The sequence below is a fragment of the Leguminivora glycinivorella genome, chromosome 15 (genome assembly GCF_023078275.1).
Source record: "Leguminivora glycinivorella isolate SPB_JAAS2020 chromosome 15, LegGlyc_1.1, whole genome shotgun sequence".
Classification (NCBI taxonomy): domain Eukaryota; kingdom Metazoa; phylum Arthropoda; class Insecta; order Lepidoptera; family Tortricidae; genus Leguminivora; species Leguminivora glycinivorella.
In genome coordinates this window covers 4,590,111-4,615,927 of record NC_062985.1, presented here as the reverse complement: position 1 = coordinate 4,615,927, position 25,817 = coordinate 4,590,111, and the positions used below count along the sequence as shown (strand labels likewise).

General features: G+C 38.2%; 2 protein-coding genes across 2 annotated transcripts in view; both read left to right on the top strand.

Moving 5' to 3' along the window:
- The window catches only part of LOC125233949 (hemicentin-2-like), a 35,704-nt gene extending 30,230 nt beyond the window's left edge, over positions 1–5,474 (top strand). The window contains exons 4-7 of the mRNA XM_048140123.1: positions 2,886–3,102; positions 3,468–3,640; positions 4,000–4,189; positions 4,535–5,474. Coding sequence (XP_047996080.1) covers positions 2,886–3,102; positions 3,468–3,640; positions 4,000–4,189; positions 4,535–4,659 — 705 coding nt within the window. The 3' untranslated portion in view covers positions 4,660–5,474. The remainder of the gene's footprint in view (positions 1–2,885; positions 3,103–3,467; positions 3,641–3,999; positions 4,190–4,534) is intronic.
- Positions 5,475–12,182: 6,708 nt separating this feature from the next.
- Positions 12,183–25,817, top strand: part of LOC125233910 (clavesin-1-like) — a 40,902-nt gene continuing 27,267 nt past the window's right edge. The window contains exon 1 of the mRNA XM_048140082.1: positions 12,183–12,426. Coding sequence (XP_047996039.1) covers positions 12,379–12,426 — 48 coding nt within the window. The 5' untranslated portion in view covers positions 12,183–12,378. The remainder of the gene's footprint in view (positions 12,427–25,817) is intronic.

Genomic DNA, 25,817 nt, shown 5'->3' with positions numbered 1-25,817 from the left:
ATGGTTAATTATATTTATATACATATTACTAAAAGTTGTAACAAATAACATGAGGATAATGAAGTGAGTACATGGTCGATTTTCTTAAAAATATTACGAAATATTAACTAGTATTAATATCTACCTACTAAAATCTTTGTTCCTGGCCTTAGGCAAATTATATACCTACTAGTGAATTGTTTGTCATCACACGAATACAGGTATATACTTACTTCATTTCACAACGAAGATGAACATCCGATATTTTTAACTTCGGCGGGCATCCCGCAAGCAACCTCCACAATCGATCGAAAAGGTTACGCGGCGACAACGTTCCCATCACTAAAGTACACTCGTGACGTCATAGGCTCGACACAAAACGTTACACGCTCGGTTTCGCTGTTAATCGCCGAGCATTTTCCTTCTATCTTGATTTAGTTCTGTGGGTGTGGAAGTTTATATGGAGCATTCTGCAGTCTACAAGAGCTATAGTACTATATACAATATATTACAAGAGAGCTCTATGAAGCAGACCCGTCGCCAGATGAGCTGGGGTACGACAAAAGAGAAGAAGAAGAAAATAGAATAATAATCACGAAATATATTTGCACTCTATATTAGTAGCCTAGTTATCAGTTTTCCTTTAGTCCCTTTAACTTTATTAGGTATAACAATGGTAGTATCGGCTAAGTGCTCATCACTTTTTTTTTTATACCACGTCGGTGGCAAACAGGTATACGGCCCGCCTGATGGAAAGCGGTCACCGTAACCTATGGACGCCCGCAAATCAAGGGGTATCACTGTCTTATTATTAAGACTAAAGCTATTGCTAATCTCTATTGGCAATGACTTTAGTCTTCCCTGCTCTCTAAGCAGGTTGTCATTTACTACCAGGCATTACTCCACGCCATGCAAGGTAGGAATTACTATTAAATCCTTTAAACAATAGATCTCAGTTTCCTCTACTCATTGGGAAATACTTCTACATAAAGAGATACTCTCGTCTGATTTACGCACGCCGTGCTCAACTTTGGCTTTGATGTGACGTGCAGCTCATTACGGGCTGTGTCGTGCACGACGATATATCAGCGCTTTAGATTGCGATGGAGATCAGCCGTAAATATTAGCGGAGCATAGTTTCATTTCAGGAGGTATGTCAAAACAACGCAGTTTGAAAGGGATTTTCCAAGTATGAGTGTGCCCCATTTCGAAATCCGACGATGTTCTAAAAGTGGCCCTAATACTTCATTAGCTCTCATCTACAACTTAAGAATGTTACATCCACAGGATACGTACCAAAATGCACAAACGCTTACGATAATATTCTCTCTATCGCTCTTCCGTAGTGGCGTGACAGAGCCAAACTGCGTTTCGATCGGCGTCCAGCGTCAACGATTGTCATTTATTTAGGTCAGTCGACCAGAAAGTGATCACCTTGTGCACATTGCGATGTAGCAATTGTATCAGAACAGTCACTGCAGTGCAAATATACATAAACGCGCAGATATTAACGAAATAATGGAAGTTCTATACTCTCCAGAAAATAGGCTAGTTTCCTACACTTAAAATAAAATATTCTATGCAGTGCACGAAATAAAACACTACATAATTAGAAGAAAAATATGGACAGAAGTTATGTTTAAACATAATTTCTATTTAATAAGTCAAAGAGAAAGATATAAAGTTAATGAATTGACTGTGACGTTACTCCTCAGTATTAGTATTTCATAGTAATTCCATATTAGCAAATCGTTTTGACAGCTCTTAAAAAGAAGCTGATTTGACTAGTAGGAAACTAGCCTATTGTCGTAGAATTTCTTCTTCACTAGAAAAAGTGTGCATGCAGATTATGTTCCAATGTTATGTGTTTGATTGCATCCGATATGGTACAATACAAACGTACTATACAATACGAGCTTAGCATTTCCCTCTGTTTACTGTGCTAGGCTGACCGACTTTAGTATATTTGGCAAGTTATAGGCAAACATTCGCATCTCGCAAAATTTAAATGGAGCGTCAACACATAAACGTCACCACCCAAGCATGAACACCCAACGATCAACAACCCGTGCGAATACGTGCTTATCCATCAGAGAAGGGTCTTTATGAACATAGAGCATAAGAACCTTATAGGCGTGGAACGCCTCTTATGGTTCCCAAACGCTTCTAATACCGATCTATTCATAGTGCGGAGTGCGCATCGGTGCAAGTTTACTGCGAGCTATAAAATGAAGTGAGCATGAAACTGGCGGAGTCGGTCGTAAAACGAGCGAGCTGCTCGCCATCTGCCAAGCTCCGTCAACAATGCCGGAAGGCCGCTATGGTACTTGCTGTCCAAATGGAGCAAAATTGCCGAGGATTTGGCTATCCATTTTTGCGTATACTCAGCCTAGAGAAGTAAATCGTCAAAGTAGTTCATAAGCCCTGTATGTAAGCCCTGTAGGCAACCTCCTAATGGACGAGATGATGAGTCAAGCCAGGCTGACTTATACCCACGATATTGTGAGATACTTGTGAGATACTTGTCTGACCCTCATAATTAGAGTCCTGTTTGAGTCTAGCAGTTCCAGAGAGCGTAGTTCTGATCAGTTGATACCTACCCATTCTGCCCAGTAGCCAAAATCCCGAGTAAAGGGTGCTTATGGAGAACTTTTTTAAGAGCCCATTTGTCCCAATTTCCTAATCCTCTCTAACATTGTTCATTCATATCATCATCTTCCTCCTTGCGTTATCCCGGCATTTGCATTTGGGTCCACTTTTGACAACTAGTTCCAAGATTTGGCGTAGGCACTAGTTTTACGAAAGCGACTGCCATCTGACCTTCCAACCCGAAGGGTAACTAGGCCTTATTGGAATTAGTCCGAATTGTTGTTGTTGTTCATTCATATTTCCATTTATGTCCACAGGTCTCATGGGTGCGGGCAAGGGATCTCCAGATCCTCGCCCACGATGGTGCTGTCTTCTCAGCAGACCCTCGGGTTGCGGTTGGAGTGCGGACGGAGCGCGGAGTCGTGACGCATACGCTGCGTCTTGCGCGTCTGAGGGAGTCTGATGGGGGCCGGTATGAGTGCCAGCTCAATACGGATCCTAAGCTCAGTCAGATTTACAATCTCACTGTCACAGGTTAGATCTATTTTCTGATTGGTCTCTTTCACATCTAACACTCTTCCATATAGGCGTCCTACTGGTGAGGAACGTTGCGTTTCGTTTGCTGCGCGCTCAAATATCACAATCGAGTAACATGTCTGTGACCGTGCATTATAGAAGGGTCCCTATGCTTCATGTTCAACCACCTTGTTGTCAGAATTTCTGAAGCTTAGGCTGAGGCTGGATATCACTGGAAGTTGAGGTATAAAGATCCTTTTATATTAGGTATACATAAGTACTCTAGCGTTTGTCTCAAGCTTAGATCACCACCATTTCAATTATTTCAATTTATATGTAGGTAATGGGCGTTGATACTGATTATTATTCACTGTTGGTTACAGACCGAGCATGGCGCAGCATCGAAGTAGAACCACTAGGCCCAACCCGAATCCTAGCAGCAACGGGGAGCACAGCCACTCTCGGCTGTTCAGCGCGGTTGCGACCAGCTGAGGCACCTGATCCGCCTTCTTTGAGAGTGGTTTGGTACCAAGATGGACAGCCATTACTACCTCAGGTAAGTTCCTTCGCGAGGTTGACGGGAGAAGAAGCATCGGAAACAACTCGTGTCTTAGCAGCGTGGGGTATTTTTTTCTATACAAACCGTACCACTTAAGTGCGAAAAACTGATTAATTACATAAGTGTGACTCCTTGTGTCGAAAAACGATCAGTACCTACTTAAACCTACCGATTAAGATATTGTTGCCTCCTTGAGATATATGAGACATATTTTTTCTTAGATCCACTCCCATTTAAAACCATTTCACGACAAAAGATCTGCAATAGTCAGTGTTCCTTATTCCAGATGTTACTTCAAAGAGGGAGTTTGCAATGTTTAGTTTAACATTGCTTACCTTATACCTACTGTTTTACAGGGCGGAGTGTCCTTGGATACGGAGCGCGCTCCAGGCCTCGTGACGTCACGGCTCACACTCGGAGGCCTCATGCCGATCCACAGCGGTCGGTACTTCTGTCGGGTCACAGCGGACCTGGAGGAAGACACAGACCCGTTCACAGAGGACGTTATGAAGGGAGAGATGGTGTTTACACTTGTTGTTACAGACAGTAAGTTGATCAAAAAACATGGCTTATTGTTGTAAAGGCATATTATAGACCTCTGAGATCTGCTGTAGTAGTTCTACTTCAAACCATCCAATAAGTAATAAGTCCACCGAAATAGGTAAACCTTTCTGAGATCCCCCGATGCAGGGGCCTGATTACTCCTGGGCGTTTAGTATCACGAGTGGCATACCAAGTGCGAAAGGGGTCACTAAATCTACGCCCTGCCTTAGCAGCCTTACTTTGAATTAGTTTTCATACTATTCGTTACCAATTTTATCTTCGACATTTACATAGTTAGGCATCATCAGCCTGCAGTGTATACAATTAATTGTACCTATTCTTCCTCAGGTGTGGGTGAAATGGAAGCGATGCAACGAGACCAATCACCAGCGCCGTCCACTGCAGCCGTCCTTCACTCTGTATCAGCTGTTGCAGCTCTTTCAGTATTCTTTGTACTGACAATGTGCTGTTAGTCTTCGAAGCATCGACTACGATGGCCGATATCAACTAGTGATCGAGCGGCGGTCCCATATTTTGTCACTTCAAAGTGATAATCATAGGAAGACTCTTGAGTGGAAGTTTGGTTTAATGGTTGAAACATATGGAGCAGCTGAAAGTGAAAGAGAAGAGGCATGAAAACATTTACTTTGGCAGACACGTCGCACAATAGATTGTGAGATCAAGTTGAGAGTAGCTAACAACTATAGTTGGGTTGGACCCCTAGTAACGAGTCTCAGTACTGCTCGGAATATTTCGGTTAAAAATGAAAGTTATACGATCATCATCATCAATAAACGACCCGTAGACAATCAGTGCACGAAACAGGACTAATCTGGTGAACAGTTAATCTTTATGATGAGCACAGTGCAAAATTACGAATATTAAGGTGAAGTGATGTAATAGATTACATAATGGGACCGATTCCGTGAATATAAGTCATTGGATGCTTTAATTTAATTGATAATTAATTAGATACTTCATTAAATACTAGATAGATAAAAATGAAAAAGCTGAAGAGATTCCTAAAGCTTCTGTGGTAAAATGACTAAAATCGGATAAATCTTCAGTCGGCCCGACTCGACTATAATCGGTTATAATAGAGTTGATCCATCCATTTTGATTCCAATTCCAATCCTTTGTGGTATATTTCTACTGATCTGTTAATATTTTCTTAGGCAATCCATGCTTTGTGAATCACTGTAACCTACATTATTTAAACTATTAGCCAGATTCCCGAGCTCACGAGGCTCAACTTGTAAATATTGTAAATAGCAAAATAAATGAATACTTCTAACCGCTGTTTCTATTCCTGTATTTATAGATTGGCACGCGCCGCTATATTTAAAGGAGATCGCTGTCCCTCTGCGGTACCGAAATATCACTACTAAGCTAGCTCCACATCTACAGACATATTTTTTATTAGATGGGAGTTGTTATGTCAACGACGTATAGATGGCGCCACGATAACTTGTCTCTGTTCTACTAGACTTGGCTGACATTGTTACGATCTAGGGTAAAAAATTGATATAATTGGATGTCAAGGCAGGAGGTTGTGTCTATTAACGACGAATAAATAACGCGCTATCATAACTTGTCTCTGTTCTTTGAGACTTGGCTAACATTGCTAAGATCTAATTTTCCCAAATAAAATCTAGAATTTGATACAATTGGAAGTCAGGGCAAGCTAATGCTGGGAACATCTGTCAAAGCCAGACCAGAAATATAATTGTCAAGAGGGCGCTGTTATTCAGATGTTTACGGTGACAGTTCAGTTTAGTATCTGTCAATCAATGTATCAATATGTGTAAGTGTCCTATAATATTTATTTATTTAGTATGAAGAAAATAGTTGTAATGAAATTAAGCAACATGGCGCGTACTGCGCGTAGTCATATATTTCTGTTCAGGTTTAACTACTTCGAGTAGCAAACCTAATTGCACCTTACTGCATTAAATAGTCGCCTAGGGCTTGACAGGGCAGTAGGTAGTGTCTAAGTACCTAATGTCCTGCTTCAGCAAGTTATTTTACTGAACAGAAACATTCAAATGAATGTGTGGAAATCATTTCATTAAAACAAAGTTATAAAAAAATATGAATAACTAAAGATTGCACAATATGTTATATCACATCAAAGTTTGCTCAGAGCTAATTTTAACAAATTTCCCATTAGAACAGAATGTAGAGCCAGCTTTACAAAGCGGCTAATAGCGCGTGCCGCATAAACAACATATAACGTCTCTAGCTGTAACTCTCACAATTAACTACGGAATAGAGAACTAATCCCGCTTTTATTGCGGCACATCTACGAAACCAAAATAGATAATTTAGTTGTTAATTTACGAATCTGTAAGGAACTACGACGATTTTGAAACATTTCTACACTTTGTCACATCAAAGTCAGTTAATTTAGACTACTTAATTCTAATTAGTTATTACTTTAGAACAAAATGTGGGGCCAGCTTTAAAAGCCAATAATTTATTACAAAATAGAGAACTAATCCCACTTTTATTGCGGAACATCTTTGAAACCGAAATACATAGATGATATAGATGTTACAACCTCACGGAAAACTGCGAAATACAAAATAAATGACACACAGTAGGTACTAAAGAAGTGACCGTGAATTTGAAGTCCTTAGGAATTGCTGAAAATGGCTAAATACTCAGATGCCGTCGGGATGTTCCAAAAAGTTACGAAATGTTTAGTTGTTTTTGTAGTAATTTCGGAATCTTAAAAAATAGAAATGTATGTGGAAGTCGTAGTCGTATTCTATATCCTATCCAATTTTCGATAAATTAAATAAGTACCTACCTAAAATATTTTGAAAAGTAACCACTGAACCAGTGAGCTACAACCTCGGTCTTGTCGTCACTTTCCATCAGGTGCGACTAAGGTTAATCACTGGCCAGTTTATAATAATAAAAAATGCACCACTTGCAAATCAGTTATTATTATTACTATAATACGAGAATCTGTTAACTTAAGACATTCGGCACGTAAAACAACTGACAATACCTAGTAGGCCTTCAAAACAAATGCCTACCGATAAATGTTTGACACAGTCAATTTTAAGTTCTTGCTATGAAAGCAATTCTAGGCGCTAGTAAGACTCTAACAAAAATTAAATTAAATAAAAACAAGACATGTTAACATAGTTTTCAGGTTAATGCTTGATAGATAAAACGGAGTAGGATTTTTAAGGAATATGAATATCAAATTATATCAAGTCGTATCAAATCAATAATCAATAACCACTCAAATTTCAAATTCGAATAGGCCTGTGTTGACCGGATATTTGAGAAAGCCACCACGAGTTTGACTTTAGGATTTGGATATGTTTGTGCTTCATATTATATAAAATTACACAAGTCGTATCTAAAGCCTATTTATGACTATTGTCAAGAGGGCGCTGCACGCTATTATTTTGAGGTACCTAAGTATGTGGTGAGTGACAGTACAGATGTACTGCGAAAAGGGTTTTCTTCGGAAACGTTCGTATTTATCATGCTAGTTCACTTGTACTGACACTGACAGAAATATCATGACACGTTCGTACGTTTCCGTAACAATTCGAAGGCAAATCTTTTCGCACTATGTACCTATGAAAAAAATAGTTCTAATGAAATTCCGTAACACGGAACATAAAGCCGGACCAGAAATATATGACTACGCGCCATCTTGCGGAATTTCATTAGAACTATTTTCTTCATACTAAACTGAACTGTCACGCCATACATCAGAATAACAGCGCCCTCCTGACAATAGTCATATATTTCTGGCAAGCCTTTACCTAATCATATATTTCTATGACATTAAGCCTTATGCCTTATGGCATTAAGTTCGCCTATTGTACATTGTGTTTCTTTGTTCAATAAAGATTAAATAAATAAATGACAAATCAAATTTAAAAATTCGAATAGGCCTCCTTTTACCGGATATTTTGTCATAAGCCGTCACGAGCTTTTAGATTTTGGGGTCTTGGACACAGGTGTGCCACTGACCTTCAGTCCGGTTTGAAGACGTCAATTAATGAACATCGATGTCTTTGTGACAGCATAATTATTCTTAATTAATAACTTTATTTGAAAAAATATTCTTATAGCCCGTTCGTTCTAACGAGAAGTGTGGTCCGATTTTAATCTAATGTTTATTTTATGCCTGACTAAATGTTTTTGTTGTTAGTTTGTTTTATGTTTATGGCAATAAATTTAATTATGTTTAGGATAAGTGCGAATAGCTAGAATAAAAAACCGGCCAAGAGCGTGTCGGGCCACGCTCAGTGTAGGGTTCCGTAGTTTTCCGTATTTTTCTCAAAAACTACTGAACCTATCAAGTTCAAAACAATTTTCCTAGAAAGTTTTTATAAAGATCTACTATTGTGATTTTTTTCATATTTTTTGAACATAGGGTTCAAAAGTTAGAGGGGGGGGGGACGCACTTTTTTTCCTTTAGAATCGATTATTTCCGAAAATATTAATATTATCAAAAAACGATCTTAGTAAACCCTTCTTCATTTTTAAATACCTATCCAACAATATATGACACGTTGGGGTTGGAATGAAAAAAAATATCCGCCCCCACTTTACATGTAGGGGGGGTACCCTAATAAAACATTTTTTTCCATTTTTTATTTTTGCACTTTGTTGGCCTGATTGATATACATATTGGTACCAAATTTCAGCTTTCTAGTGCTTACGGTTACTGAGATTATCCGCGGACGGACGGACGGACGGACGGACGGACGGACGGACGGACGGACGGACAGACAGACATGGCGAAACTATAAGGGTTCCTAGTTGACTACGGAACCCTAAAAAAAATGGGAAATTAGTGATGAATTGATGAAACTTAAGCGGTTTTAACAAATGAAATAAAAATTTTGTACTAATGGGGCAAGCCAACTTAACAAAACTTTTAATATAGCTTTTTTGACGACCGGTCTGGCTCAGTCGGTAGTGACCCTGCCTGCTGAGCCGCGGTCCTGGGTTCGAATCCCGGTAAGGGCATTTATTTATGTGATGAGCACAGATATTTGTTGGATGTTTTCTATGTATATAAGTATGTATTTATCTATTTAAGTATGTATATCGTCGCTTAGCACCCATAGTACAAGCTTTGCTTAGTTTGGGGCTAAGTTGATCTGTGTAAGGTGTTCCCAATATTTATTTATTTAGGTATTTATTTTAATATTTTTGTTTGCAGAAAATTATTATAAACACAAAATTAAACGTGAACCAGAAATGAACGGAAATTATAGGTAGGTATACATTCTGGTCAGATGTTGGCATATACCCATATGGGCTAGTAGATCCGATGAGATTATTTTTCGCAAATACATAATAACGTGTAAATGTTCAAAGTTTCAATTATGTGTAAATAAACACTATACCTACCTTTTCGTTATGGTGGCCCCCTGACACACTGTCACTTAAAAAATTACAGCAATCAATAATTGACAGATCGTTTGCCGTCCGGTGAACTGATAGCCAGTAGGCTTTTTAAAACGATTTTGAGTTTATGCTCGCTTCGTATCTAAGTCCGAGTGTCTGATATCCGACTACGTATTTTTAAATTCCTATTTTGCATTTTTTTATCCAAATATGAAAGTGTAAATATAACGGTATATGTGTTACCGTTAACGGCCCAGCCACGACATTGGTCTAAGCGCGACAGCGGTGAGCGGCGGCCATACGTGCGAATGAAAAGTCCCATCGCTGTGTCTCGCTCCAATGTATGGCCACCGCTCACCGCTGTCGCGCTTAGACCAATGTCGTGGCTGAGCCGTAATGCTCTAACGGCTCAGCCACGACATTGGTCTAAGCGCGACAGCGGTGAGCGGCGGCCATACATTGGAGCGAGACACAGCGATGGGACTTTTCATTCGCACGTATGGCTGCCGCTCACCGCTGCCGCGCTTAGACCAATGTGGTGGCTGGGCCGTAAAACGCCTTGAACTAGACCTTGTTAGGATTGGTCTGATTGCTCGCGACGTTTCGCTTTATCGCATAATAATAACATGTGAAGTACAATCCATACTAATACTTAATACCTACTTAATATTCATCATCATCATCATCATTTCAGCCATTAATCGCCCACTGCTGAGCATAGGCCTCCCTTCGTGTACGCCACATATCCCGGTCCTGGGCTAATCTCATCCAGAAGTGCCCCGCAGTTTTTCGGATGTCGTCCACCCAACGAGCCAACGGATGCCAGGCGCTTCTTACATCCGATAACGGCCACCATTCGGTCAACATTTTAGTCCACCTGCCATCACTCTGCCTGGCAACATGCCCCGCCCAATTCCATTTTAGTTTGGAAATGACGTCACCCACGTCCCGCACCTAAATATAAAAACCGCAATATTATAAATGGGAAAGTGTGTGTGTCTGTTTGTTTGTCCTTCTTTCACGGCAAAACGGAGCCATATATTGACATGCTTTTTTAAGTGGGGATAGTTGAAGGGATAGAGAGTGACATAGGCTACCTTTTGTCTCTTTCTGACCCCCTACTTCCCGAAAATGGGGGGTGGACGTTTGTGTGGAGCTTTCCACAATTTTCGAATTTAATGCGAGCGAAGCCGCGGGAAAAAACTAGTACTTTCATAAGTCCAAAACCTTAGCCTCCTACTCTAAACCTACCTGTCCAAAAAATTTGTACATGAGGTCTCATGATGATGAGAGAGTAATTAATTATTATAAATGAAATCATCAACGGGAAACAAAAGTTTTCACGATTACGGGCATAAGTTCAAATTTTGAACCTATGAACTCTAGTTTAACAATCGCTAAGCTTCCGGTAAGTTGCAATTTGGCTTTCAGTTTTTGTGCCGTTAAATTGGTCAATTTCTGCGTCGAAATTTTGACTTCTACATTACTTACTTGTTTGGAGGCGGTCTAAGTCATGAGTCATGAAATAATCCTGTTAAAAAATATTTGTTATTTAAGTAAATGTCTGTAACCAAAGACATATGTAACTCCGTATAGACGGATAAAGTCAAAGAAACAAACGTACCTCAAAGCCACAGACAAAAAGGTACGGTGGCCTAGATGGCGTTACACCTTTGGGGAACGCTCGGCTAGATGGCGCTAATATTAATATATGACATTTTAACATATATCCAGCTAAGATTATAGTCCAAATGGTCAAAATTGATGTTTTAAAGTTTTAACCTTGTGCCGAGAGATGGCAGTCTATGCACTGTGATTACACACTTTGCTTTGACAGTAACTCTCTATAATACTCGATCCTCTTTGCTATAACAGAGGAGACTACATAAGAAGAGCAAGGAAAAGGAAATGAAGGTATTTGAGTAATTAGTGATGGTGATGAGTTTAGTTTAGTCCCAATGAACACTCGTCGAAAATGAAATTCTGTCGAAGGCTAGCCTAGGCTAGAAAAGATGGTTCGTAGACACGTAGGTACCTATGAATTGTTGTATGTTAATTTTAACTTTGACGTGTCTGTCCGTCTGTTTGTCTGTGTGTGTCTGTCTGTGGAATCGTGGCTCCCGAACGGATAAACCGATTTGATTGAAAGCTGAATTAGTCGGGAGTGTTTCTAGCCATGGATATCGGCCCACTATGTCGGGGGTATTTAATATATTGTTATTTTACTTAAGTGGAGCGCATCGAAAACAAACTTATTTATTTACAGTTTTTGAAACTTTTATTATTAGTACATTACAAAATAGAAACTAAGACTACTCATAATAATTAAACTTAAACTAAATAACCTTACAAATTTTATATAAACCTAAAACAATACCTAATAACGAATAACAATAAAAACATAAAAGTAGTATCAATTTCCATTTTATAAATAAATGTGTAATTTGTAAGTTACATAAATAAAAGTCACGGATGATTAAAAATTAAAAAGTACATTATCCTGTTATTTTATCAAAAAAAAAGGTATGCAGACAAGTCCCGCCCCGCTACCGCCCTAGCTTGCGCCTGCACAGTCACTGACCGCTCGGTAGACTACATTCGGAGGCTCGTACCGGCGCGCGCGCACGCTTCCCTGCCATTATCAATACGTAATTATTACTTACGACTATCACATAAGTGTCTGTGAAAAATCTATTACCACCGTATAATTACTAGTGTGAACACTGTGTGAAAACTGACGTTAGTTTCCTATACAACTGTTGAAACTGCGGGACTTATTTGAAAGGCGATAATAATGGTTTATGGAGCATTGTGAATTTGTGACCGTTTTCGCTTGGATTCGGAATAAAGTGAGTTTCCTTTCATTTTGGTCCACTTAGTAGTATTAGTTAGTTATAGCTGGGATTATAGACGTTAAACTTTCGTGAGACATATTTAAATATTTAATTAATCTACGGTTGTATTCACGTTATTATATCGCTACTGCTGCGACATGTTTCGGGCCAATTTTGGAGGCCCCTCTTCAGGCATATAGGAGTTCACGCGGCGGCTAAACTCCGAATACACGCTCGGATTTTCTGATTGAGCATGAGCATAGCTCGGATTTTCTGACCTGGGGGCTGATTTTTGAGTCTCACGGCGTTCGAATTCAGAAAATTGTCACTGAAAATAATAGGCAATTCACTGTTTTCAACCGGTATTTTAGTGACAGTGAGACTCAAAAATCGGCCCCCTGACCATTTCCGAAAACTGACCGTGAAAAATGTCTACAGCAGGAGCCGGGAAAGTTGAACACAGTAGATTTAGGGCCGGTTGCACCAAACCGTCTGGCACCGTTAAAGCGTTCGTTAAATTATATTGTATGGGAAGTTCCATAGATGTCTGCTGCGTAACGATGATGTGTCTGTCAAATGTGGTTGATGCAACTGGCCCTTAAACTTTTATATACCTACCTAATAAAGACAATGATCAAAATATAGACTTTAACATGCATGTGTGATAGACTGATAGATAACGTACTTAGATAAATAAATAAAATATTATGGCACTTTTTTAATACAATAATAGTTCAAACCTGACTAAGTCGTATTTTCTACAAAAGGTACCTACCGGAAACAATACCGGTCAGTTTACAGCCTAATAATAGAGTATATGCTATATGACCCACGTACCGATAGGCAAACGAAGAAAACTTATTTTCGCTTAGATCATATATTTGTTTTAGCACCTTTTAAGATTAATTTTTCCGGTTGACATTGTGATAAGTGCTTGCTTAAATAGTACTAGATAAATCATCGTGACTGTTTTTGTACTTGTATTCCACCTGACCAATTGTGCATTGCATGTGAGACACTTTCGTATGAAACTATACGACTTAAACGAGAGACGCAAATAGGTACAAATTTAAGTATAAGTATAGGTACTAAATGAAACAGGGCAGGAATACACCCGCCAAAAAGCTCAAGCGCGACTTCGCAATGATGACAGATGAATTCACAAATTATTCGTCAAAAAAACCGGCCAAGAGCGTGTCGGGCCACGCTCAGTGTAGGGTTCCGTAGTTTTCCGTATTTTTCTCAAAAACTACTGAACCTATCAAGTTCAAAACAATTTTCCTAGAAAGTTTTTATAAAGTTCTACTTTTGTGATTTTTTTCATATTTTTTAACGTATGGTTCAAAAGTTAGAGGGGGGGACGCACTTTTTTTTCCTTTAGGAGCGATTATTTCCGAAAATATTAATATTATCAAAAAACGATCTTAGTAAACCCTTATTCATTTTTAAATACCTATCCAACAATATATCACACGTTGGGGTTGGAATGAAAAAAAATATCAGCCCCACTTTACATGTAGGGGGGGTACCCTAATAAAACATTTTTTTCTATTTTTTATTTTTTCACTTTGTTGGCGTGATTGATATACATATTGGTACCAAATTTCAGCTTTCTAGTGCTTACGGTTACTGAGATTATCCGCGGACGGACGGACGGACGGACAGACAGACAGACATGGCGAAACTATAAGGGTTCCTAGTTGACTACGGAACCCTAAAAATGTATAAAGAACATAAAAATCCACCGTTTTGAACGTCAAATTTTGGTCGCGATTTCTTAAAAAACAAGCTTTGTGTTAAAGAAAATGTATAAAAGTATTACATGTAAAGAATGCGTGCCTAAAAATTGTTAAGTCGCTTATTTTTAATTTTCTTTACACAAAAGTAAAAACAAATTCTCATTTGTCTATATACCTATTCAGTTAACTATGAATGGTTTGTCCATGTTCATGTAAAGATCCTGCGTAATAGTTGTAATAAGATATTATTTAGTAGCTCATTATGCATATTACCGGCACAACAACGTAAATATTATAATTTTAACTATTATACTTACTGTGTAACTGCAGGTAGCTAGTTTCTATAGCTTAATGTAATGTATAGCCTAGCTTAGCCTAGTGTGGGGCCACGGGACAAATAATGTACGATTGTATTAATTTCTTTTAATAATAAACTATTCTTATTCTTATTCTATTATATTCTATAATTTAATAGCATTATTTTGTTCATGTTGTAGTTATACAAATTCTTATTTTGATAAAAATATGATCAACAAGCCACTAGCCGAATAACGATGTTGTCGGACATACATATAACAATACGCTAATCTTTCGTTATTTGAACTTGTATCAACTTAACTACGTTCTTTTTCACATTATCCGACGCCGACGATGACGCCATCATTCATTCATTCATTTATTTATTCATAAACAATAATAAATTGTGTTTGAATATTACATAGGTAAGTACTTAATCTCTTGTCTTTGATATCCTTCCTACATAGATATACTTAGGATCGGATAGTGCAAACGCTAAATTCTCTTAAAAGTTCTAGCTAAATTTCACTCAGTAAAATTTAGCTCAATTTTTGTAAGCTGTTCTGATAGCGGAGCATTATAACGGCGCTTGACAGTCGTGAGCTCGTCAGGCTGAGGTCACCATTACATTAGTGATGAGGCATTGTTAAAGTCTAGCCCACTGATGGAATGGTCGTGATTTGATCACGATGGGGTGGTGCAGTTGTGCTATTCTCTTCTGATGACGGCACTACGAGGCACTGTGTAATAACTGTTCTACAATCAGCCCCTCTAGCACAACTTGCCTTGTCGCGTGCGAGTCCATACTTGAAGCGCAGGTAAAGCGGGCTAAATAACTCCTTTACTTTGCAAAGATCTGCACTCTCGTCCTAGGACTGTCTCGGATAAGGAGAACCTTATGGTGTCAGAACAGAATTACAGTAACTTATAGGTACTTACATACCTACCTACATATACTTACACCACTGTCGCCATGAGCCTGGCGCAGTGAAAAGAGACCAAGAGCTTTCGCTAACGAGTTTCAAGTTAATGGATTGACTGTACAAACAAATACGACATAAGATTAATGACAGTAATTTTGTAACCAGGGGGCCGATTTTTGTATCTCACGGCGTTCGAATTCAGAAAATTGTCACTGAAAATAGTAGGCAATTTCGGTGACAATCTTCTGAATTCGAACGCCGTGAGATTCAAAAATCGGCCCAGGTAGTTGAATATGGAAAAAAAAAACATGACTGTGCTGTGCATAGCTCTGTATGACTAAAATGCATCGAACATCGAACTATACTGTAAAAAAAAATCCACGATTCCCTTTTTACCCGTTACCCTTAAAGCGTTTTCACATTATCCGATCTGATATCGGATGTAAGACCGATATCCTATACATATACGTAATGAAGGCGCCATCTTTGAACTCTACCTTTGATATCCTTCCTGGTCATTTTTTTCTAAAATAAGTAAATTTAATGTTTTTCCTATACTCAGAATCACGAGCCCTTTCGATCCTATACTTGGCGGAAAAAAGCGTCCCAAATTTAATTTTTCCACTTCGTTACTATTTTTCAAACACTTTGTGCAGCGGTTACAAAGTGGAAAGTATGCATTATAATAGAAAATTTATAGACCATTTTTTTGTCTCTCATTTACCTAGATCGAAAGGGCTCGTGATTCTAAGTAGGAAAAACATAAAATAATCCTACCTCAAAAAAAAATTTTTGGTGATTCTTCTGGCGAAAATGCCCTCCTACATCCGTTATCAGATCGAATAATGTGAAAACATACAATACTCACTTAATATTAATGTTGACTGTACCTGCTAAAGGAATGACAAAAGTTCATTGTCATCATAAACGTCATTATATTTTTTTCCCCTCACTAGCTCGGAAACGCGTGTTTTGTCCTTTAATACCAGCGGGTAAAACGCATTTTATCCACTAGTGGGTAAAGTAATTTGACCTTGAATAAAATCAAATTAACCGCTTTAAAATTGATAAAAGTAGGTGAATCTAGTAATAAAGATGATTTACCTGTGGAACTACTGGAAGCAGTGATAAACGCATTTTTTGCGTTGTAGTTTCCTCGCTATAGTGAGGGGAAAAGTTTTGTGTTACACTCGGGTGCAAATGTATTTTACTTCTCGTGTGTTAAAAAACTCGCAAGTTCAGGATTCTATTCTCGAACCACATGCTTCGCTCGTGGTTCAACTATAGAATCCTTTCACTTGCTCGTTTTCCAATTCCACACTCGGCGTTAAAATACAACTTTGCCCCCTTGTATAACAAATAACTATTCTCCTCCTGCCTGAACCACGTTATGCTACTACTACTCCTCTTCGCCGTTATCGGCGCTAATAATTTAAATTTCACTCAGTAAAATTTAGCTCAATTTTTGTAAGCTGTTCTGATAGCGGAGCATTATAACGGCGCTTGACAGTCGTGATCTCGTCAGGCTGAGGTCACCATTACATTAGTGATGAGGCATTGTTAAAGTCTAGCCCACTGATGGAATGGTCGTGATTTGATCACGATGGGGTGGTGCAGTTGTGCTATTCTCTTCTGATGACGGCACTACGAGGCACTGTGTAATAACTGTTCTACAATCAGCCCCTCTAGCACAACTTGCCTTGTCGCGTGCGAGTCCATACTTGAAGCGCAGGTAAAGCGGGCTAAATAACTCCTTTACTTTGCAAAGATCTGCACTCTCGTCCTAGGACTGTCTCGGATAAGGAGAACCGTATGGTGTCAGAACAGAATTACAGTAACTTATAGGTACTTACATACCTACCTACATATACTTACACCACTGTCGCCATGAGCCTGGCGCAGTGAAAAGAGACCAAGAGCTTTCGCTAACGAGTTTCAAGTTAATGGATTGACTGTACAAACAAATACGACATAAGATTAATGACAGTAATTTTGTAACCAGGGGCCGATTTTTGTATCTCACGGCGTTCGAATTCAGAAAATTGTCACTGAAAATAGTAGGCAATTTCGGTGACAATCTTCTGAATTCGAACGCCGTGAGATTCAAAAATCGGCCCAGGTAGTTGAATATGGAAAAAAAAAACATGACTGTGCTGTGCATAGCTCTGTATGACTAAAATGCATCGAACATCGAACTATACTGTAAAAAAATCCACGATTCCCTTTTTACCCGTTACCCTTAAAGCGTTTTCACATTATCCGATCTGATATCGGATGTAAGACCGATATCCTATACATATACGTAATGAAGGCGCCATCTTTGAACTCTACCTTTGATATCCTTCCTGGTCATTTTTTTTCTAAAATAAGTAAATTTAATGTTTTTCCTATACTCAGAATCACGAGCCCTTTCGATCCTATACTTGGCGGAAAAAAGCGTCCCAAATTTAATTTTTCCACTTCGTTACTATTTTTCAAACACTTTGTGCAGCGGTTACAAAGTGGAAAGTATGCATTATAATAGAAAATTTATAGACCATTTTTTTGTCTCTCATTTACCTAGATCGAAAGGGCTCGTGATTCTAAGTAGGAAAAACATAAAATAATCCTACCTCAAAAAAAAATTTTTGGTGATTCTTCTGGCGAAAATGCCCTCCTACATCCGTTATCAGATCGAATAATGTGAAAACATACAATACTCACTTAATATTAATGTTGACTGTACCTGCTAAAGGAATGACAAAAGTTCATTGTCATCATAAACGTCATTATATTTTTTTCCCCTCACTAGCTCGGAAACGCGTGTTTTGTCCTTTAATACCAGCGGGTAAAACGCATTTTATCCACTAGTGGGTAAAGTAATTTGACCTTGAATAAAATCAAATTAACCGCTTTAAAATTGATAAAAGTAGGTGAATCTAGTAATAAAGATGATTTACCTGTGGAACTACTGGAAGCAGTGATAAACGCATTTTTTGCGTTGTAGTTTCCTCGCTATAGTCAGGGGAAAAGTTTTGTGTTACACTCGGGTGCAAATGTATTTTTCTTCTCGTGTGTTAAAAAACTCGCAAGTTCAGGATTCTATTCTCGAACCACTCGCTTCGCTCGTGGTTCAACTATAGAATAGAATCCTTTCACTTGCTCGTTTTTCAATTCCACACTCGGCGTTAAAATACAACTTTGCCCCCTTGTATAACAAATAACTATTTTTAAACATCATTTATTGCACGTTGATCTCTCTATAAGTTTGCCCATTTTTAACCCCCGACGCAAAAACGAAGGGGTGTTCTAACTTTGACGTGTCTGTCTGTCTGTCCGTCTGTCCGTCCGTCCGTCCGTCCGTCCGTCCGTCCGTCCGTCCGTCCGTATGTCCGTCCGTATGTCCGTCCGTCCGTCCGTCCGTGTGTGTCTGTCTGTGGCATTGTAGCTCCCGAACGTATGAACCGATTTAAATCATCAAAACAGATTAATATAAATTAAAATATTTGCTTACGTAATTGTCTGAAAGCCGAGTTAGTTGGGAGTGTTCTTAGCCATGTTTCATGAAAATCGGTCTACTATGTCGCGGTCGGGGGTTTTTTCAAAATTTTAATTTTTTTGGCAAATAATTACCTTCTAAGAACGTAACGGAACAGACAGTCAGTATTAAACTGTACTTTCGAATATCCTTAACGAGTCCGCAAAAGCTGTTTCAAAAATTCCCTCTCCATGTCTTGAAACAAACCCTATTCGAATTTTAAAACACCTCACAAATTGGCTCCACAAGCAATATGGACAGGATGTGTCATTCAAAATCACATTTTTGTTTTTGTTAAACGGCACATTTTTCACGTGGACTAGTTGAGCGATTGGTGTCATATCTCAGTGAAATTATTCATATACATTGTTCGAATACGGCGGCGAGTTGTGTCACACGAAAACAATGTGTGCCATGCCATCGATAATCTCCAGTTTCCATCTCAAAACCCCGCGATACTTTCTCCTCGTTACGTATCGAGTGTAGGTGGTACTTACAAACATTCGGCGGTCTGTATGCACTCTTCATACATCTTAACATGAGTATGTACAGTCAACCAATTTGAATCCTAGGCCACTGTAGAACCTTTGCACAGTAAACGTCAATGTGATGTCTTATGGCAAATAGAACATGGTTTAAATAAGACAGGGTTCTAGAGTGGCATAGGATTCAAATTGGTTGACCGTACCTACTCGTACAGTCAGCATAGAACATAATTATTGTGACATTCAAAGTCCAACATAGATCACGGGCGCGGAGTGTGTGTAACTTTTTCTATTTGTCAAATTCTGACGTATTCCTACCGTACATTCTCCAACCTATTTCATGTATCCAATATCTAATTACTTTTTTGGAAATACCGAAAGATGTGGGATGTGATCGGATTTACTAAATTCTACGTTAAAAAAGGAACATTTTGGTGTGCGCAAAGTCCAGTTCTGTTCTATAGTTACTGTGTACTAAGTCCTAGAAGTTTGACTTAGCCTAGTGTTTATATCGCGGCATATCTAAAGTCCAGGGCTTCTAGATGGCCTAAAGGGATGCAAAATTAGGAGTTCAAAAGGTAAGCCATGATTTTATATGGGCGTTAAGCTTCGGTGTATGTTTTCTGTGGAAAAAAACGGCATCAAAAACCGATGGTGATATTGAGGTTAATTTTCATATAAAATGTATGTAGTGTCACTACATAGTATAATTATTGTAGACTGTACCTGCAGCACATACTTACCTACTGAATAAATAAACAGTTTCTCTCGGAAAAAGTGTGTTTACGTTTACCCACATGTCAGCATACTGTATGTAAATCGTCACTACTTTAAAAAAATCTCGTATCTCACGCTGTTCCTCAAAGTTAAAACGCAGTAAGTCTATATGCATTCCATACATACTTACTACAATTTTCTTTTCATTGACAGACGAAGATACAAGTTTTTTTTAAAGTAGTGACGAAATGCTGGTGCTAATTACATTTAAACTATCGTGAGTCATACTGAAAAAAAAAAAAAACGAAAACATAAAACTACTTAAGTATGTATATTAACCACGACTATTTACGACCTACTTGACTTTGAAACCAAGATATCTATCATATTTTAAAAACTCATAAAATCCTGTCTTCCCAGATATAAAAACGGCTACCTACTCATAAGATTTAAAGGTGTGTTGTGTTCCTGATGGTGAGTAAGGTTGCCAGAGCTCAACGAGGGTGCGGACTGCGGAGTGATGGTGTCGGCACAGCACGTTCCTTATCGACACCTGTTACGGAGCTGCAGCTAGGCGTTCATTGTTGCCACCGACGACGTAGTACTAAAAAAATACAACGCAGTTTTAAGTGTAAACGCGGCAATACTTACGATACGAGTCATGGCCGATCGTTATTGAGACACGGCACGACAATGGTAATTGGTTATGGCACGTATTTAATCGGGCGACTGAATAACCATAGAAATGGGTATCAAAAATAATAGTTTGGCGACTAAAATGGGGCCTCAAAATATTTAAATATGAGGTAGCATTTTAATGTCATTACTACGGTTTATTCAGACGCGAGTACCAACTATTTATTTGGCAACTGAATTATTATATTGGAAACAATTTAAGAGATACAGTTTAATAGGAAAACGGCTGTCTATTAATATAAAATATACAGTTCTTTTAAAATATTTATATAGCAAATTAATATAAAAACTACATTTAAAATTTATACATCGGCACTCATCACCTGAGCTGTCAATTTAATAAAAAAAAGGATTCTTATAAAATATAACGGTCGACAAAATATTATACTTATGGGTAAGAAATTAGGTGTTTGGGGGTGCAGGCAACTTCGTCTATACAATTAATTTAACTTTTCATGACGTTTACTCTATCGAATCTAAGGCTGGCCTTACGCAGTCTTAACATCACTCTGAAAGATTTTTTTTTTTGGCAGGAAAACCTTAATCATAATATGCTTTGGCAAAATCGTTCCGCAGATTTTATAATATCGAATCTTATGCTGGCATAATGTTAAAGAGCAAAATAATCTTCCGTAGATTTTTGATTGCATAATATTTAGGCGGTAAAAAGTTGTCCATTTTCTTCCTATTTCTGTTTTGATAGCAAGTCATGTGTGTTGGGGAGTCATGGAAAACGGTCAACGTAACCTATGGACGACTGCAACTCAAGGGGTGTCACATGCGCGTTACCGACCCATTAGAAGCTTATATACTTCTTTTTGCTGTGTACTTATTATAAAATGATTTGGTACGCGTTCCCTCGCTTGCAACTCGCTCGAAAATAGGATGTGAAAATTTAAATACTACCCGTGGTTTACGGGTCTCAAATACGATGTTTGAATAGAATAAACATTTATTCGTGAACACAGGCAAGACAAATTACACATATTAACAACACGACAGAAAGGAATGAAGTGCCACGAAATGGCCTCACCTCAGCGTGTTGCTGGTGACTTCCAGTGCTGATCTTCCGATGAGACCAACGTTTCCATAAAGAAACGATTTTATATGTATTTTTAAATTAAAGGAAAAATGGAAAAATTCACACCTCCGGCAGGACTCGAACCTGCGACCTTTGGCCTTGCCGGGGCCATCGCGCTTACCAACTGCGCAATATGTAATATCGCTCGCAGACGTTTCTGCATGATAAAAAAACAGAAATTATATGTGTTTTTTTTAGTTGCCTCCGCCATTTAAATACTACTTTAAACGATGAGCTAAGTATAATTATTTAGGTGCTAACATCTATATGCCTACAAATATTAAAAATCTTTTACGCTTTACAATACTAGGTGCCAATTATTATTTTAGTCGCCAAAGTATTGTTTAATGTTCCTCGGCAATATTTTTGTCGCTTGAAATTTGCTGCCGTTTTTTCAATAATAATGGTGCTTAATATTTGAGGCTCATATATTTTTTTTGTCGCCACAATATTAAAACACAGCCAAATTATATTATTGTTTGCAAGACTTAACTTCCCGTTTAATATTTTAGTTGCCCGGTTAATTATATGCCATTGGTTATTGCCTAGGATTTCTAAAGCAAGAGATTTTTTCAGATTGGGTATGATAAAATGATCTCTAAATACTAGTTGAAATATCCGCGATTTTCACAGACTGCTCAAAAAGGAGGCACACTAAAAGGTTATGACAGATGGCGCCACCTTATTAGTGCATTGCACAGATAAAGAATTTCATACGTGAGAGCGAGAAGATGATTTTTTTTCTCCTTCTCACATATGAATGACAGTGACATGCTTAGGCACGTGCACAGGCGCCGCCTGGCGGGATAAAATGTCAGCGTATCCTCATTACTTACCTACTATATACGTAAAATTAAATTAAAAATTGTGGGTTAAATTGTGGCGTAGGCGAGAGGCAGGCAATCTGTCACTGCAATGTCACAGTTTCGTTTTCTGTCAACCCCTTATTTGCCAAGAGTGGCACTGATACTTTAGTAGTTTCATGTGCTCTGGCTATCCCTTCATGGGATACAGGCGTGATTGTATGTATGTATGTATGTGTATATACGTAAGTAGAGGTACTAAGTTTTAAAATTGCCTACATACCTAACTGCCTACCTGTGATGTGTATGTGATATTCTGATTTTGTAAAATATTAACTAAATCTGTATCTAAGATATGTTGGAATCAGTAGCCAATGTGGACTCCAGTCCAGTATCTCAATATGGCAGCGGCATCGACGACAACCCAAGGAAGAGGCGGACTTACATTCTGAGTGAAACAAATGTAATCAGACTTATCTTTTTTTTTTTTTAAAGATTAGCAATAAGCAAGGTCATAGATAAAGGGCCAGTTACATCAACCACATTTGACAGACATATCATCGTCACGCAGCTGACGTATATGGAACTTCCCATACTATAAAATTTAACGAACGCTTTAAGGGTTGCAGACAGTTTAGATGCATCCCGCAAGGTATTACGCCGTGGCTTGCGTGGGCGACGGTCGCGCGATGATCGCGGGACGGCGATGCGACGCATACGAAATCAAACCTTATCGATATGGAAGTATGAGACGCGACGACGACGGTCGCGCGACCGTCGCCCACGCAAGACACGGCGTTAGAGTTCCGAATTCGACTAATTCTTATATTTCTAGATTGTATGTCGAATTTTGATGTCATATCAAATGACAAATCTATCATTAATTAGTCATAAAAATTTCACTTTTTGTCTTAGCTGTCAAATATTTTGGCGATATAGTAACAACTTTCGCAGCAGCGGGGTCTCGGAATCAAGTTTTGGTGATTGAAAGTAGGGTGACACTGCGGCGAGCTTTCGAGAGAAATTTTACAGCCGCACTAAAGTTATCCGCGTCTTTATTTTGAGTTTTTATTTGATATTTTATTTTATTAGTATAAAACAAAATGGCTTCCTGCTGTATTGTTTTTGTTTAGATCTTTAAAACTGTCCAATGAATCTTGATGTGTTTTTTAAAATATATAGAGTAATTCAAGAGAAAGTTTTATATACTTTATATTTATACCTCTTTAATACCCGTGCGAATAGTACATAGATATTTTTTATGCGTATAGTTTAATTTTATTACAATTGATTACTAAATATAGCTATTTATAAGAGACGGCATAAGCAATATTTTTATTGCGAAAGAGACCGTTAATCTTGAAAGGAAACCTTGTTCAGGCCGATTTCCTCCCCATATTTTCCTTTAACGACAAGTTTTAAACAGAAAGATAATGATTTGAACTGAATTATCTTTAAAAAAACACGGGACAAAACGAAAAAATAATGTAAATTCAAACTCCACATTGTCACACTGTCATCTCTAACAGCATGCAAAGTTAACTTAGTCCTAATTAGAGATGGGCCGAATATTCGGTAAATATTCGGTATTCGGTATATTCGGCAAGTTTTTCAATGTTCGTATTCGGCCGAATAATTCGGCTGCATTGCCGAATATTTACCGAATAAACAAAGTAAATAACTAATGAAGATCTTACGTATTCCGTTGGATAATAAGCTCCTATTTTAGTAGCTTTATAAGAAACTACTAAAATATGCGTCAAAATGTAAATACAATTGTTTTGTTTACAAGTTAAAAAACCGTAGTTTAAGAGTTGGGAAGAGTTCAGAGTTGTTTTAACTAAGTTTTAGTTATCCACTAAATCATAATTCATAAGAACATAGTTGTAGTAACGTATGTAAGTAACCATTATCAATCATTTAATAGTTTTGTAGTGTAGTCGTGACGTAGTTTATTTATCATTGTAAAGGCTTGACCTAAATGAACCATAATTAATATTATGTTAAAACAATCCTTGAAGGTCAGCTTAAATGTCACGCACGTAGGCATCAACTATATTGGCTTCGTGCGATGTGCATGGAGGGGGTAAGCAAAGCGATCGCAGTGCTTGCGGTGGTCAAAATCGACACTGATTGTGGTTGTCATCTATCAAAACTCATAAAATATAATACAATGTGTAATGTTTGATATGGGGCATCAATGTTGTTTCGTTGTTAATTGTACAAATAATGGCATAAATAGTCGTTGCACGTTCTATGCGTTTCTTAGAGCACACTGGAAATTGGATCAAAGAACTAAATGGATAGCTACGGCGAAAAGAAAACGTAAGTGACATGTCAAAACAAAACATTATAATAAATTATATTTAAGCTTTGTTTACCTAATATTGTTCAATACGCTGTTAGTATTTTTCCTGCCGTAAAAGATTATGCTTAAAGATTCAGGCCTAGCCTGGGAATAGCCCGTGTCGGATATTTCTGCGGCCGCGGACATGACTAGGTACTTACGTTTAGATTTGTTTTATATGGCATTAACGGGACGGAGGTTTAGCGAATACCATATCACTAGCTCGAAGAACTGGTACCATTACTCCTATGTTCTTCAAGATTCCTTATATGCCCTGCCAGCACCAATTTATTGACTCTTTCTGTAGTCTGGGGTTGGAAGTTTATACCGTGAGTAATGCTTTGGAAACAGATTTTTGGTATTATATCCATGTCTTTATAATCTATCTACCTAAATTACACTTGAAATAGTAGTAGCTCTTGTTATTCGATTTATTTGAAATTAACGAAAAATCGTTAAAATATAATGTTTGTTTACATGTCATTTTTTGACATTTTCCACTTCAGGTTCACATGGTAGTGGGCGTAATTGTCGTGCACGTAGCCAATAAGCCTAACCATCTTCAAATAAACCGTTCATTACTAAACTGGAAGCAAGAGTATTATTTTACCACTCCTACCGCCGACCATTATAGTTTTAATCTTAACATCCGCTTTAAAAATATGGCGTAACCGAATATTCGGCCGAATGTTCGGTTCGGTAAGAGCTGAACCGAATGTTCGGCCGAATATTCGTATTCGGCAAAGTCCATATCGTCCCATTAATGCAAATACCGACTAAGTGACTTTTTGACGAAATCGA